Genomic DNA, 16116 nt, shown 5'->3' with positions numbered 1-16116 from the left:
TTGCTGCTGATCTTCACATTTCCCTGCAAGTCTTCCATATGCACCGGGACTAATTAGTCTCCTTAACTACGCCACGTTTGTAAAGAGTGTCTTGAAATGGTGAGAGATGGGATTTTTGATAGCACCTGATGTGGTAGGTACCGAAGCTCTTGGTAGGGTAGCGCTGGACTAATTGCCCTGCCAATTACAGGAGGAACACGTTGCAGCTTTATGGCTGGAGTCTGTCCGGAGATGCACATTTCTTTTCTGCTGTGTCTTGCAGGAAAGCATAATTTACATCTAAAGGTGCACATTTCTCTTTTTCATCTCTGTGCCTCCGAAGCATGGGATGGTTTTGTTTTGTCGTCCAGGAGTTTTTCCTGGTTGTCAAAGCCATCTTCCTGAAAGCATAATAATTTCAGCACGTTATTATTTTATGAGTACGAGGCCCCTTTAGAAATACGTGGTGTGATGGGAGCTGCTGTTTGATCCATGAAACAAGCCAAAAAAAAAAAAAAAATCATCAGAAGATCAATCCCAAGAGGTGCAAAGTACCCAGCTAGCTCAGGATGTGCCACAGCTACTCTCCGGCTTTGCTTTTTTTTGGGGGATGAGTAAGAATCAGTTTTATAACCCGCAATGTACCACTTTCCATCCTGAGAGAAGCAGAGGAATTAGGTTTGGTTGGACTTTCTAAAGGTCCTGAAGAGCAGCGCTTGGCCAGGCTTTCTCTCTTGGATCTTTGGCCAACAAAGATCTAAGCCTTGGGGATGTCTAAAATCCTTATGTTTCTCCTCAAAGTGGTGGAAGACACTGGGGAAATTCCTCCTTGATTTCTGGAGAGCCCAATACATTTAGTCCCTGCGAAATTCCCTTTGTTACAAAGGAAAGACATGACTGAAGGTGTTAGAAAAGGTGACTGGAATTAAACAAGGAGAAAAGCAAGGGAAGGTTTTGAAAGATCTGCTTTGCTAAATGCTTGTGTGACACGGAGGTGGTCCCAGCTCAAATCACTGGAAAAGCGTTGGGGGGACCTGAGCATCCTCCAAAACAGCAGAAACCAGAGAAAAAAAGTGAGGTTTTTAAAAAAAAAATTCCCCCCCCAACACCTTACTGCCAACATACGTGGTTTCAGGGTTGCATTTGGGCAAAAAGGAGCCCTGTAGCAAAGCCAGGTTTGAGGGCAGCTGCTTGCCTTGTGCTACTCTGAATGGTCGAGGCAAGTGGGCGAGCTCTTCTATTTATTATTTTTTATTCTTATGTCTTGTGTTTCCCCTTTGGCTTCCTCCGAGCTCAATCTGTTCACCAATTCTCTGTTCACAGGTCCCTGGAGAAGTCATTAACACCCTGTGTGGATACAGGACGCTCGATAAAGAGGTAGCGTTGGCTTTTTCCTTTGTACATGTGAGATTCGCTTCTCCTTCCCCAGTCCCCCTAAAACAAAACCTGCAGGTGAGCTCTTCCCCGCCAAGGATGGCTGTTACTGCAGCCGTGTATAAATTCATTTTTATTGCTTTTCCCTGGCATCTCAGGTTGTTGCTCAGGCTCGCAGAGCACGGGCAGGCTCGTGACATGTTTGGGGTGGTCCCTGTAGGCTTTGACAGGGACTTTCTGGATCAACCCTGGGAAATGCTGGCTCTGAGTTGTGTTCTGAGGCTTGGTGGTAGGAGAGAAGCTGATTTTGAAGCCTTCGAGGGTGACCGCCGGGCTGTGTCACAGCAGGGAGCTGCACTATCTCTGTGCATATGGTCCGTAGCTCCCAGGGACAGTTTTTTGGCAAGAAAATCCTGGGAAAGGTCCAATCCAAGAAATCAATTCCCAAACGCTTCTCATGCCACTCCTTTGGCTTGCAAGAAGGTGCAAATGCAAAAAATACCATCTCCCCCCCCCCCCCCCCCAAACCCAACACCTCAGTGAAAACCATGATGCTTCTCTCCCTCTCCGCTCTTCTTCCAGCGCCTGGAGCTGCTCAACGACATCCACGTGCGAGGCTGCATCCACGCCGTCGGGCTCTGGCTCAAAGACAACTTCGAGGCCACTTTGGGCATCGTTTGCTCCCTGCTGCTTCCACAGGTACGTGGTGGCTCCGGTCGGCGTCCTCTTGGCTTCTTTCACTGTGCTGGAGGAGGAAAAGAATTAATTTTTAGGTTTGTTTTTTTTTTTCCCCCCTCCATTTACATCAGAGATTTGTGTCTGGGGCAGCAAAGGTCACAGCGCTTTCTAGAGCATCCTTAGCGAAACTAGCGGTTTACGACTGCGGCGCTGGCTGTCCCGTACCACACTTCTGAAATCTAATCGTTGATCAGGTAATAGCATCTAAAAGCGAGGCGTGCATGTGTTAGCGCAGAAATCCTATTCTATTTGGGTTTATAGCTCTTTTCAAATAGAGCATAAATATCGACCAAAATAAACCATAATCGTAAATTTAGCAGGATTTGCCGTGCCTCATGAAACCCATTTCCTATTAATGAAGCCTGAAGATCCAAGCAACTTTCCAGCACAGGTAATTAAGCTCTTTGTCACAGATGCTTGATATGGAGCGAAATTTTGTGTTGCAGCTGGAGCAACCCCTTTACAACACCGTTGGCACTGTGCTAGCAAGGAAGTGAATATCTCTCTTAGATCTTTCCGGAATTATTTTTGACGAAACTTTGATGGTTTAGGGTTGATTTGATCCTTTTTTGTTTCCTTTGGAGGCTTACAAGCGAAAGCTTTCTTTTTATCTCCTTGCATGTAATGTTGGGTTTGCTGCTGGAGGTATTTAGTGATGCTTTCCAGATATGGGCGTTTATCTGAATGGGAATGAAATTATTAATTTTTTTAATTATGTGTTTCTGCTTGCATTGAAAAGTAGAATAGTGGCTGAATAAAGCAGGAGCTGTTGGGGAAATAAGCGACGTGTTGGGCTAATTTTTCAAAGGATGAACTCGAGCTCTCAGATGGTGAAAACCCAAATGAGACGGGGGAGCAGTTTGTGCCCAGTCCTAGCTGTCACGCCTCGCGGTTCTACGGCGCTTTTCTCCAAAGCGTGCAAATGAGCAACGGGCTTCTGCTGTGCCACCGCTAGGAAATGCAGCGGGCGCAGAAACGGGGTGAGAAAGTGCTGTAGGAGAGGCGACCGCTTCCATCTGCCTTGCAGGATGTCGAGAGCCCATTACAGAAGCCGCCTGTTGCGTTACCCATTAACCTGCCAACATGATGCTCTTAATTGGGAAGGATGGGGAGCAAAACCAGCGATGGCAACAAGGATTGCTGAGCCTTGATGAATATCAAGTGCTTTTGAGCGAGCGTTGTGATTTTTCTGGCGTGCCGTTAAATGCTCTTCAGATGAAGAACCTCGTTCTTCCCATCTGCTCACGATTTCCAGGTTTTAAATATAAATCAGATTTGATTCTGTCAAGTTTTGGAGGGAATTAAGTTATAAATGGCCATCTGTGTTGCCAGGAGCTGTCAGCCCAGAAACAGCTTCATCCCCAGCAGCTGCCAGCAAAAAGCTGGGATGAGACTATTGTCCTTGAGTTGCCGATCCGAGAGGGAAGGAGTTGGCAGTGTTGATGTGGGGAGGTGAGAGTGCCTTGAACTTTGGGAAGAGTGAATGTATTGACCTGGCCCATCTTTGGGTATCTGTCATGTGCCACACAGGACACGTGCCTCTCTGTGGAGCTGCAGACCACCTTTGGTGGAAAACTTGCAGGATGCTGGGAAAAAAGGGTTGGGATCGTAATCCACGTCCTGAGTCCAGCTTTAGGTTTTGCCCAGTTTTCCTCAGTGTTGCTCTTCCTTAGGACCAAGCTTCAGCCTGGTCTGGGATGGCGAGCAGCTCGAGGGCTCCAAGGTGGTGGGTTTGAGCTCGGCTGATGTTCATCATCGGAGCGCTCGGGGTTTGCGCTTGGATTTGGAGTAAGCAACTGGCCGTTCTTGCGCAGAAGGAAGGACCCAAGAAGAATTTTGGCCAACACAAGGTGCCCACAGGGCGTGGGCGGTTCTTGCTCTCAGTGTCGTCTTTCCATCATGCTCAGGTGTGGGAAACCATCAAATTTTGGGTTTCCATCACGTGGGAAGTTATTGAATTTTTAAGTTTTCTCTGCTTTTCCCCAGATATCTGTGCGAGAGGCCGAGAGCACACGGCAGGCTGCTTGGCTTTGCTTTCTCAGGCGTGCAGGCATCCATCTAATTGGGTTCAGGGAAAGATGTAAATCTGCTGGGTCCTGTTGGGTGTTGAACTGCTTGAACGGGTGAGGGGGCAGGGAAAAATCCTGCCCGGGTCCGTCACTGCGCAGCAGCCAGCCTTTCCCCTGGCCGGTGCAAGGCAGAGGGAATTTGTAATTTTATGATCGCTCTTAAATCATGAATGTCTCTGCCTTTTTTTAAGTAAGCCAGCGAGTGATGCGAAAATCTGAGGAGAGGGGAAGTGGTTGCGTTCGTCTTGCTTCGTTCAGAGCGAAGCATAAATGCACCAGCTCGAGGTTTTTTTCTTCCTTCACAGAGTACCTTTAATTCTCTTTTTTCTTTTCCCTGTGTTTCATCCTCCAGTAACAATCCCGTCTCCTTGCCTTTCTTCTCAGCCAAGCTGCAGACCGAGGCCAAACCGTGATGCATTTCATATTGCTCTCAAAAAGACGTTTTAATGTAGTCGCAGGCAGTCAATGGCAAATTCACGTTGTGGCCTCATACTAGTTGTGTTTAATTATGAAGCAACCTCAGATCTTTCAGCAAAGCGCATAAATTTGTTTTATACTGGCTGCATCCCTACCTTCCCTGCCTCTAGCAGGATTATCTGAGGAGTCTACAGCGTGAATAAAACGCATTTGTAGTTAAAAGAAGCCAAATAACCTCGTGTGTTGCTTTTTCCCCTTTGTCATGCCCAGGTACTCTTTCACCAGCTTTTATACTGACCTCAGGAAAAAAAATGTCCAACTTTTCCATTGCCGTGTTGTTGCAGGGGATGTTTTCCGATGGTATTTCATCCTCCTTAGCAAGGTGAAGGCGTAGCCACTGTAATAAGGTAGAAACGTTAAAAAAGTGGGTAGTGCATTAAAAGATAGTGCATTAAAAAAGTTCTTCAACCCCCTTTTCTCCATCCTAAAGAAGCAGAAAGTGGCACAAGTCCAATTAAAAAGGAAAAAAACCTCTCTGCAAGGTCTCTGCCAAGGGTTGGTATTTATCAACTCTGTGGCGCAGCCCACCCGCCATAAATTGTTGTGGCCTCCATTTCACTTTGCTATTTCATCAATCTCCAAAGCTCTGCCTTGGGAGCAGCTACAGAGTAACGGCATCAGAGTAGAGGTAGATGTTCCCTCCTCAGAGTATAAAACCAGAATATCAGCTATTTCAGTCCTCAAAAATGCAGCGTTAGACTTGCGACGGGCATTTTGCCGGTTGGCATCTTCGTCTCTTGGTGACAGTAACGTTAAATGTTTCCTGGTGTAAAGGGCTTTGTATTGTCAAAGTTCCCTTTTTCTTTGCAAGATTAATTTCAATTTTGTTTGCTTTTTAATATCTTAGTTGCTCCAGGGGCCGGAAGGCGGTATATTCTCAAGTGGCTGACGTGTGCTTAATGTAGAAGAAAAGGGGAATAAAAGGGGTTTTTTCCATCTGCAGTGCCTGGTCTATAAATACCAATTTATGGAAGGAAAAGCCAATAAAAGATAAATGCTTGCCTTTACTTGATTAGCTCTGTGAAAGCTTGAAACGATTCAACTCTTCTGTTTAGCAGGATCCAACTTTACAGCCGCCCAAATGGGCAAGGACCTCCGGAGCCGGGCGCCCGCCTGCGCAGCAGCCGGTGGCGTTTGCACGGAAAAGGGGTTTCTTGCAGAAAGTTTTACTTGCAGAAGACCCTCGTGGGGCTGATGGATTCTTTTCTACGTGGGCAGAGTTGGTTTTGTCAGGACCCGGGTGCAGCGGGATGTGGTTAATCGTGCAGTCGCCCTGCGAGGGCTCTTGAGCATCTTTTTGTTGCTATTTTCCATCCTTGATTTTTGCCCTTGTTAAGCATAAGCCAGATTGAGCCTTGCACGTTTGATTGCCCAGGAAAATGCGACTGGAGGAGCTGAGCTCATTTCGAGTGCTCTGCAAGGGCCCAAAATGCGACCTTTTCACCCCGAATCGAGCCACCGATTGCGTACGCACACCGCTAAGGGAACCCAGCGGTGGCTTTCCAGACCTTTTTCTTGTCGTATAATAATGTGGAAATGAGCGTTTCAGCCCTTTCCTTCTTTGCTTCCAAAACCATTCCTGACTCTGAGCGTGCTTCCTTTTGCCAGACGAGCCATCAATCAACAAGCATTTCCCAGTGAGGAGGATATTGCGGTTAGATCTCGGCCCTATCGGCCCCTTTTCCTCATGCAAAACCGTTTAATCCGAAAACAAGTGGAGCCGCTACAAGACAGTAAGCAAAGCTGGGGCTTGGCAAGGACAGAGCTGAGCACCAGAGCCTCGTAATAAATCTTGCAGCACCTACTGGAAGACAGAAATACGTGGCTTAAGTCTAGCAGAAGGCTCTGCGCTGCCCTAGAACCACCGAAACTGGAGCGGAGCCTCAAGTACTTGTATATATTTAACTTCCTCAAGTGCTGGAAGAGAAGAAATAACCATTAAAGTATCCCAGACTTCCATATTGATCTGGTTTTGGTCTTGTGATGTTGGTAGGAAATGGGTAGTTGGGACCGACGCTGTCCTGTTTGAAATGGTTTTAAAAAGCCTTCGCTGGCTGCTGTCAGCTCCAAGAGGGCTTTGAAGGAGAGAGCAGGCGTCGATCCCAAGTGCAATATTGGGGTTTATCTGAGATGGATCGTGCTGGAGAGCCAGGACGCTTCACTGCCACCACAAAAAAAAAAGAGTGGAGAACAGGCACTGAAACCACCAGACCATGTATTTCCAATCTCTTCTGGATATCTCTTGCTATATAAAGATGACTCTTCATGCGTTGGAGTAATAGCAGTGGATGAAGTGAAACATTTGCTGTGTCAGGGGCAATAACTGTTTAATTTCTGGAGTGATGAGCTGGGAACAGCAGCAGGATGGTGTCCTTGCTCAGCCAGACGGGCCAACACCCGTAGCGTAATCATGATACAGCACCCAGTTGTAATTAGTGTCACTGTTCTGAGTTGGCTAGAAATAATTGCAAGTTCGGGAGCAAAATAAAGGGGGTTTTAATTTGCTTTTTGAGCTTTTGCTGTTTTGCATAGAGAAAACTCAAGGGTCTTCCAGTACCAGGGACTTGCAGACATCCATGGGAACCTTCTGGGATTAAATGAGCATTTATAATTGGGGCATAAAACAAGAAAAGTATCAGACTGCCCTTGCTTGGCTGCGTGTCCCTGCACAGGTTTGGCTTGGGGCAGGGAGGTCCCTCTCCCGGGGACTCGTGGGGACAGGAGAAATACAAACAAGGGGTTTGATTAAGCGACGTGGGAGGATATGAAAAGCTGCAAGTGATGAATGGGTTTTATTTCCCCGTCCTCCCAGGTGGCTCATGAGCATCGTACAGCCCCTGGGAGTCTGAGGCAAAATCCCTGAGGATTTGCGCTTTGGAGCGCTCGTTTCTCTTTTTCTCTCTGATGGACATGAATTTCCTCGGGCTGCTTGGATGGGAGAATTTATGGCTGGCCCTCGCTGACAGCAGGCACCCCGCTCGCCCTTTTGCTGGTTGAAAATGAAGACGCAGAAGTTCCTTACCCAAAATTGGATAGGTTTGGGGCGGATTTCAGCCGTGGCTTTCCAGGGAAGTCCCAAAGCGCTGCTGAGAGATGGAGAATCGAGATCCTCAGCTGCAAAATGCCAGTTTGGATCAGCGCGAGGCTGCCGAGCTGCTACTGGGAGGAGCTGGAGAGGTTGGAAATGGCAGCAGACATCTGCCCCCCGTTCTGTTGTGCTGTGCACTTAGGTATTCAACTGACATCCCGGTGGGTTTGCGTGCTTTATCGATTCCCTCAATATCAAGGCTCTTGGGGTTTATTTTAGGCACACAACTGCTCTTACACACCGTAGGAGCAGCTACTCGATGATCTCGTACCCCCTTGCAAACCCTGAGCATTTAAATCCCCCAGCAAAAAAGCTCCAAAAGCGGCAGACTAGAGACCTCCCGAAGCAGCGGTGGTTTCTGTACTTCGCTGAACGCCAGCCAGGAAGAACAGGCAAATCTCTAACTTTAAATGACCCACAAGCAGTTCTCCCCTCGCTCGCTGGTGGTTACCGTCGCGGAGAAAAGCGGCTTTTTAATTTCTTTTTTAGCCTCATACCTGATAGATTTTGTTAACACGCTCCTCTGCAGTAACGCCTTCCTTCATATTGCAACGCAATAAAATCAGCGCTCGCGTTAGAAGTCTCGTTACTTCTGGAAAACAGGGTGCCCTTGGTGCCGGGGATATTGAACACATCTATATTCCTGACAGCTTTTTCTGTTTTCATTAAGCGAAAGAGGATATTTAGAGGCGAGCTGGAAGGGAAGGTGGCTCATAACTCAGAGGAGAGTGAAGGCTGTGGGATGCAGGCTGCTGATTGAGCACTTGGGGTACTTTTAGTCCATTCAAGAAATCCCCAGTTTAACCAGAATGCTGCGCCCTGTGGGACCTCGGATGTCGCATCGCCGTCGGGAGGAGAGGGGAGGAGAGATGATGTCCCTGGAGCTGGCTGGTTTTGCAGGGCTGGATTCATTTGCATTCTATTTATTATAAACACAAATCTTTTCTGAATTACTGTTTGGTTTAGGAAGGAAAAAATTACATGCTTGCCTTAAAATTTGTCATTTCAAAGGGTTTTTCTTGCTTGGTCCTTTCACTGTATCAGCAGTGGGATTTTAATCTGCCCATATGCTAATAGAAGTAAATAATGCTAAAGCTTGACGTGCATTTAAATATTATTTTAAAACTTTTTAAATCCTTCAAGGCTCTGCTGTTGAATATGGATTAGCACAATCTTATTATCCGGATCCGCACGGGAGCGGTTGCTTTGGGCTCTCCCTACAGCTCCTGGAGAGATGGAGCCGTCTCCAAGCATCGGCCAACCAGCCTTGGGCCTCCTGCAGCCCTGCCTGGAGTTCCTGCAGCTTTTGGGGACCAAAGAGGGGACGGATACGGGACAGGAGAGCAGGAACCCAGCTGGCATTTCTATGACAAAGTCCTTGGCTTTGTTCTTTTTGCTTTGCCGCCGAAAGCGAGCTCCACCCCAGGTGACCGCGAGGTTGCACAGCCCGATTTTGGTTCCGCGCACGTTCTCGGGGAGCAAACGCACCTCGCACGGTTTGAGTCGGAGGTGGATGCCACCTCCCTACGCAGGCTGAAATCACTTCGCAGAGTATTTGGGAAGGAGTTGCCTGCTGAGAAGGATATATAATATGCAGCGCAGCAGTGAATATTTTGAGGGCAGCGGGGAGCTATGCAGATACAAACACACGGGGCTGTAAGGTAACCTGATTTCAGGCCGTTTGGCTAACAAAAGGAGATGCTGAGATGTTTCCAGACTTCAGTTATTCTTTCAGCATCTGCAGTCGTCTTTCTCAGCCCATAACCTGAACAACACGAATCCAGCATTTCTGTAATTCCCGCAGGCGGGAAAAGCCCCACTACCGTAACCGCACGGCACCCTCCGGCAACCTCGTCAGTTCTTCCAGTGATTAATCCTGTTAATCAGTAATTAGGTGGAATGTCAAATAAGCAGGATCCTCTCTGAGGATGGGTGGGTGCAATGAGGAAAGTGGGAATGGGGCAAGCTCCAACTGAGGACTTCAAGGATAGACTCTCCCTACTGAGCATCTCAAAGGTCGTGGTCTTCCGCTTCTCCTGGCTTGAAGGAAGAGCTGTCGATCCAGGGGTTTCCCTTAGGATCCACCTCCAAGTGAATTTGGGAGGGAAAAATCAATATTGAGCTGTTTTGGGGTGGCTTCCGTGCAAGGCAGAGGCTGCTCGTGAGGAAGGCAGGATATCTCTCTGTCTTTGAAAGGCAAATTAATAAACCCCCGCGATATTTGTGTTTGCCTGTTTGCTTTCAGCTCGCTGGGTGACACTTAGCTGATTCGCTTTTTTGCTGCGGAGTTTTTACCTCCATTTTCTGCAGCCTCCTCTGGGCAAACACTTTTCCACCCTGGGATAAAATGGCCCCTAATTTAAGACGCGTTAACAGCCCTTTGCTCTCATCCCCATTTATCTTTCTCTTAATGTTCCCACTTTCCAGACTATTGAAGGGATCGATTAGGACCCAGAGAAATGATTAATAACGTTTTTCAGCTCCAAAACCAACGCGCCGCAATAAAGCAGGAGATTCCAGCTGATGGATGGTGCAGGTCGAACCGGGTTGTTTATCGACTCGTTGTTGCGAGGAAAGATTGTGCAGAAAAACGCGTGAACTACGTAGCCTCAAAACTGAGAAGAAAAGCCCCGAGGCTCAAGATGGTCTCGTCCTTCTCCGTTGTGTCTTCTGCGTCGATAAGATGCTTGTAGCCCGGTGCTGACCCCAAAGCATCGGGGGCTTGTAGGGAATAAACCTTATTTCTACGCGTAGGTGGTCAAGGTGGGTAAAGGGTTAGTACAAAAGATGCAGTTTGTGCTCAAACTGCTCTGATTGCCTCCGTGCCCCTCGTCAGCGTCTGGTCTGCGCCGAGCTCCTCGCCGTGGCCGACGTCCGCAGCGGCGCGAAGGAAGCGCCGGGTGCAATCAAAGCGATGGCCTTGAAATCTTGCGGGGATGAAAATGGTTTTTCTTTCCTCCTTCTCCGAAAGATTTTAAAGTGTGTTTTTGAATTCCCTGACAGCCAGCAGGGAAATGGGGAGTAACCCGAGTAGCACCGTGCTTGTCTGCCTCTCTCTTTGCGATGATGCTCGTGGTGACGTCCAGCTAATCCACATCCCTCTGTCAGGGCTGTTGGGGGAACTCGTGGGGTAGTTGTGGCCGTTAATGAGTTTAGCAACGAGCCCGTTGCTTTGGCAGAAGATTTTGCTGGATCTTGTCCTCTCTGGTCTCGTGGCGAGGTTTGGAAGTCCAGGTGATCGCATGCCTTGCAGGAGAAGACCTTCAGGAAGGTTTTGAGTGACTTACGGTGGTTTTAACCCTCATGTTTTGCAGGTGATCGGCCTCGTGATGGCTTGGCTGTATTGGCAAAAGCTCAACGAGATCTACTCCAAGCTGGACGCCGTTGACTTCAAGATCCTGGAGACGCGGGATTTCAGCTTTGGGGCGGTGGATCTGAGCGGCGCGGGCTGGTGCTGGTGCTTGCCCAAGGAAGGGGGCTACATTCCCGTCAATGCCGAGGAGGAGGAGGAGGAAGGTGCCACCGCCGCAGCAAAGAGTGAGAAGGTGGAGGACTGAAAGGCGGCTTGGAGAAAAGCTCTTAGGGAGGCAGTGGATGTTGACTGTGGAATTAACGTGATTTATCTTCTCAGGTTCATGAGATACTTTGGGGGAAACTGTAAAGTGACACTGGAAGGTTATAAAAAAACCTCAATGCACTGTGCGGGCGCGGGAGCTCCCCGGGATTCTTTTGCTACCTTGGCCTTTTGAAGTGTTTGTACATCTCCTTAGTGGGTTTTTGGGTTTTTTTTTTTACACAATAAATGTGACTTCTGTAGCATTTTGCAAAGTTGCTTCCGCTCGCTGCACACCCGTCGGGTCACGGGGGCGGAGCGGGGGGAAGTGGCACCGTCGTCGCTGCACTTTGGGGTATCTTTCTAGGTACGTTTAGCCTGATTGCCTGAAAAATAGTGGTTTTATGGTAGCTCCCCAGATGTGCCCAGACTCCTGAAAGATAAAGGAAAAAGCGGAGCAGCTCTCTCTGCAGAGCCTTTCCAAAGGGCTTTTCCGGGAATCAAAACCCCAGGGAGGCGCATCTTGCACCTCCTGGAGCAACACAGATGTTTGGGCAAGGCTTGCACAGGGGGAAAACACCCGTTTCTGAGGTTTTCCAGCCCTTCCCTATGAGTCGGCTTCAGTTTTTATCCACAGGCAAGGAAAAGGAGAGCGCAGCATATTTTGAAACAAAGACGGCTTTGTTACAGCAACGTGCTGCCCCCGGGGATGGTGGTAACTCCCCTCTGCTGGAGACCAACCTCTAATGACCAGGTAAGGAATTACCTTTTGTAATATTTCTTTTTTTAGCACAACTCGGTGATCCAAGCAGCAATTCCCTCCCGCATCACTCAGAATACAGGAATTAAATAGCCAGGGGGGGTGTTGCGTCCAATCCTGGACCAGTAAGTTGAGCCGTGCTGGGAAATGGGCTTGCAAGGGGAAACCTCAAGTGGATAAATTGCAAAAATATGAGTGTTTTTATCAAAAAAAAAAAACCAGTGAAACCCATTGCAAAGTCCCCCAGGCTGCTCTGGTGCGGGCTCAGCAATAATCTACTGATGGCAAAGCTTCCCCCAGCGGCCCAAAGTCAAATGCAGAGGAGGGAGCGTAGCTCAGGGACCTGTTTTCTCTCCGAATGTACCAAAATCCCACGGGTACCCCCGGGGTGGCTGTAATTGCTGCATCTATCAAATGGAAGGAATCATCTCAAAAGAGAAATGCAAAGAAAAGAAAGTCTCTTTTTCAAAAGAGCAATCTGGCTGCGCCACCGCTGGGCGAAGGAAGCGCTGGGTTTATTATAATAAGGATATTTTGGAAGCCAGAGGCCGGCTTCATTTATTTGGATGCCCAAGCAGGGAACGGTGGGTGAGCGCTGGTGTGCGACTGCCGGGCTCTGTCTCCCTCTTCTGACTATTCCCACGCTTTATATTTTAACTAAATGAGGAGCAATCACCAGCACAGTCCTGAAAAAACACTTTTTGAACTGTTTTTTTTTCCCCACAGATCAGGTTGAAAACAGAGCTGTGGACTACAAGAGCTGAACAGTGGGGCTATTGAATTTTTTTTAAAACAGTATGGTCAAAATCGGGTTTGTTGGGTTTTTTTTTTTTGCAAGTGAAGAAGGTAAAACCTGCAGCCCAGGGAAATCGGGTAAGCACAATTATTTCAGGAATAGCAGGGTTGCTGCCTTTGCCGAGGCAGCTCGCGATCTCTGGGGATTTTGCTTTTCTTCCTCCTTCCCCTTCTCTCCAGGAGGTGTTTAGTAAAACCTTACGAAGTACAAGCTGATAAATTCAACCTGCTCTTTGTATTTCCATGTATTTGGAGAAAGAAAGTTCATTTCTATTATTTTTCTCTTTATTTACAGGATAAACCACCAATATCTTGGTACCATTTTCCTGGCTGGGCAGAGCCCGTCGGTGCTGGATCCCAGCACAGGCAGCAGCGAGTAGGTTGGACACAAGCAGGTTTTCGTGCCTGGGTTAATACTGGGTTTTGGCAGGCGGTGAGCGATGGGAGATGGGGAGAAGTGGATTCATGCATCAGCTTGGGCACCCAGCTCCCCTGTTCCCACAGACAGTTGGTCTGCAAACGCCTGGAAAACGGGAAAGGAAGATTTAAGCAAAAGCATGAAATTGTAAGTATGCTTTGCAAAAGCTTTTCTCCCCGCTCACGAACGTGCCTGGTAACTAAAATAAGGGGATGCCAATAATATTCCCTAATTCACCTTCAATTTTGCATCGTGAAATCGCTGCTGCCTTGCTCCAGACCTGACCCTCTCTACCCATGGAAGAGCAAAGCTAAGAAAACCAGGAGCTGGGAAGAAAATGGGAGCAGGGATAAAGTATCAAACAGGTTTTGCTTTGCTTCTGCTGAGACTTCGGGCCGTGCCATTGAATAAAAGCCCTGATATCGGATGACCTTAAAGCACAAAGTCTGATTTCTCAGTCCCCGTTTTTTGGCTTAGCGACGAGGCTGATTGTGACAAAGTGCCGGGCGCCGCTTTGATGCAGATTTATTGATACCCCCGTTAAAAGGCTAAGCGGAGGCGAGCAAGCCAGGCGTTAAATAGAAGCGGACAGCTCGGGAAGCGAAGCGGGCGGGCTCGTGCGACCGAGAGCTTGGTTTTCATGAAATCAAATTTACAGATGTTCAACACGTTAAAAGCAAAATGTGGAAATCACGAAATAATCCGGCGTGCGAGCCTCGTCCAAAAAACCAACCCTGCAACCTGTATTTGATGGCCCGGGGGCTGATCCTGTCATCCCCAGGGGCTTTAGGAGCTTTCCCACTGACGGTGATGCTTCCCTGCACCTCCCTGAAGAATTTCCTTCCGTTCCTTAAGATCAGATGTAGATGATACTGCGCAGAGAAAAAAAATAAAGAAGCAGTTGCCCTCCCAAATCCCTAGCGATCGAGCCAGAACTGGTGTAAAAACCAAACCCCAACAACCCCAGAAGGCGCAGATCCTGCAAACCGGGGATGGCCAACCTGAATTTTCTGACGTCCCGATGGTCTGATGTCTGGAGACCATCACTGCGCAAGCCCAGGTCTCCGCTGGCTGGACTATCCCATCCTCTCCGGAGGTCTGTTTGCATCCCGTGATGCCTTTCTGCTCCCAAAGTCAATCAGCGTCGCCCAAAATACATTTTGACCCGGGAGCTACAGAGCGTTTGGCAGTAGGCATCGGTACGATGGTGGCAAGAGCAGCTTTATCTCAAGGCGATCTGGGCTCCCGCACCCACCGGCACCTGTGACTTTACTCCGCGGCCCCGTCTTCTGATTCCTGAGCGTTTTTTGGGGAGTTCAAGGTGAATTGATTGAGGGTAAAATTTGATTTTGTGGGACTGAGGGCTGGCGGGGGTAGTGGGGTTTAGTTGGGAAAGATAACAGCGCTCATCTTCTCCTCCCCTTGTTTCTAGCGCGCTTTCCGTCGTGTTTTCCAGCAGTTCTAGTGCGTATTGTGCGTGTGTCTGTATGCAAGGGGTTTTTGGGGGAAAAAGTTTTATGTGTAAAAAATTAGAGGAAAAAAATCCCAGACTATACAACTCCTAGATCAACCTTTATTATTTTTTTTTATTATATCAGTGGATCTAGCAAAGTGTGGGTTTATCAGAAGTTGGGTTGTTTCTGCTGCCCAACAGAGCTGCGGTAGAGCTCTCGCCAGCCAAGCTACATTACAAAAAAAGTCAGATTTCTTCCCAATATAGACCCAGCTGAAGGGTTGTGGATCCCCATCCATCATCTGGGGACCCCGACGTAGCGCCGAAGCTCATGGGGAAATATCTTGGGGGGGTTTCATCTGTTGGAAGGTACCAGGTCATTTTTAGAGCAAAAATATTTATGCCTGCAGCTGGAGGGTATTTCACTGTTTCTCGTGCCAGCACCAGCTTCTTAAAATCCTCAGAACTAGCCCCATAATGTTATTCCCAGGAAGCCAAGGCTTGTGACTGATCATCCCTTAATATGCCCAGGTTTGGGGCACAGTTGTCCGTCCAGAGGTGTTTGCCCCTAGAATAAATTGGTTCCTGCTTCTGTGCAAAGGTCGTGGAGTTAATGTGGTCTGAAAAAAAAATCCCAAATCTGTTAAATCAAGAGTTGTCTTCAAATAGCAACTGGGTTAAGGCTGGAGCCCGTATCGGGCTCAAGGTGGTCTTTGCCTTGGGGGAAAATGGGTCAATAATTTGGCAGCCCAAGCAGAGCCAACCTGGCCACCCCTGGACCCTTCCAGCTCTTTAGGTGCACACCTCATTCGCTTTATATTTTTAACTTATTTAGCTGGAATTGAGATTTTTTCCTCCCCAAAATAGATGGATAACGATATGATATTGCCATGGATGCGAGCAGCCAGACTGGGGGATGCGGAGCGGCTGGCTCTCCGACTGCTCTCAAAGTGACTTTGGGAGGCATCGACCGGGCTGCCACGAATAGTAACCGTTCCCCCATCCAAGTCAAGTGTGAAAGGCAATCACTGGAGGTCAGATAATTAGGAGATTAATTAGCATCCGTGGCAAAATCCAAAGAAACTCGTAGGGGGATTCAAACAGCAGGTTTGAAGGAAGCTATCTGGAAGCGGCAGCATGTGTACGGTGTAAAATCTGTGTTTAGGAGACGGTGAAAAATGAACTCTGCTGCTGCAAAACCCCTTCTACCTGTGCAGGTCCCTCCCCTGAAAATTAAATGAGTGCTTATTGCCAGCAAGCAGCCCCTGTTAACTGAAAGTGTGTCCATAATCGTACCAGCAAATCTCTGTAATAATCTCTTACGCTTCACTTACGCCTTCCTTTGAGCAGCAGAAATAAGAGACCGGAGACGTAACCCCGGTGAAATTTATCCGGATTTTCTTAAATATGGG

General features: G+C 48.1%; 1 protein-coding gene across 1 annotated transcript in view; it reads left to right on the top strand.

Annotated features, from left to right (window-relative positions):
- LOC104348407 (tetraspanin-15) overlaps window positions 1-11282 on the top strand; it is a 44015-nt gene extending 32733 nt beyond the window's left edge. Inside the window, exons 6-8 of the mRNA XM_086477054.1 lie at window positions 1303-1356; window positions 1936-2052; window positions 11040-11282. Of these exons, the coding sequence (XP_086333180.1) occupies window positions 1303-1356; window positions 1936-2052; window positions 11040-11282 (414 nt within the window). The remainder of the gene's footprint in view (window positions 1-1302; window positions 1357-1935; window positions 2053-11039) is intronic.
- Window positions 11283-16116: the final 4834 nt, after the last annotated feature.

The sequence above is a fragment of the Leptosomus discolor genome, chromosome 23 (assembly GCF_034619465.1).
Source record: "Leptosomus discolor isolate bLepDis1 chromosome 23, bLepDis1.hap2, whole genome shotgun sequence".
In the NCBI taxonomy this organism is placed as follows: Eukaryota; Metazoa; Chordata; class Aves; order Leptosomiformes; family Leptosomidae; genus Leptosomus; species Leptosomus discolor.
Note: the sequence above shows the minus strand (reverse complement) of the source record. Positions and strands in the feature narration are given on the sequence as shown.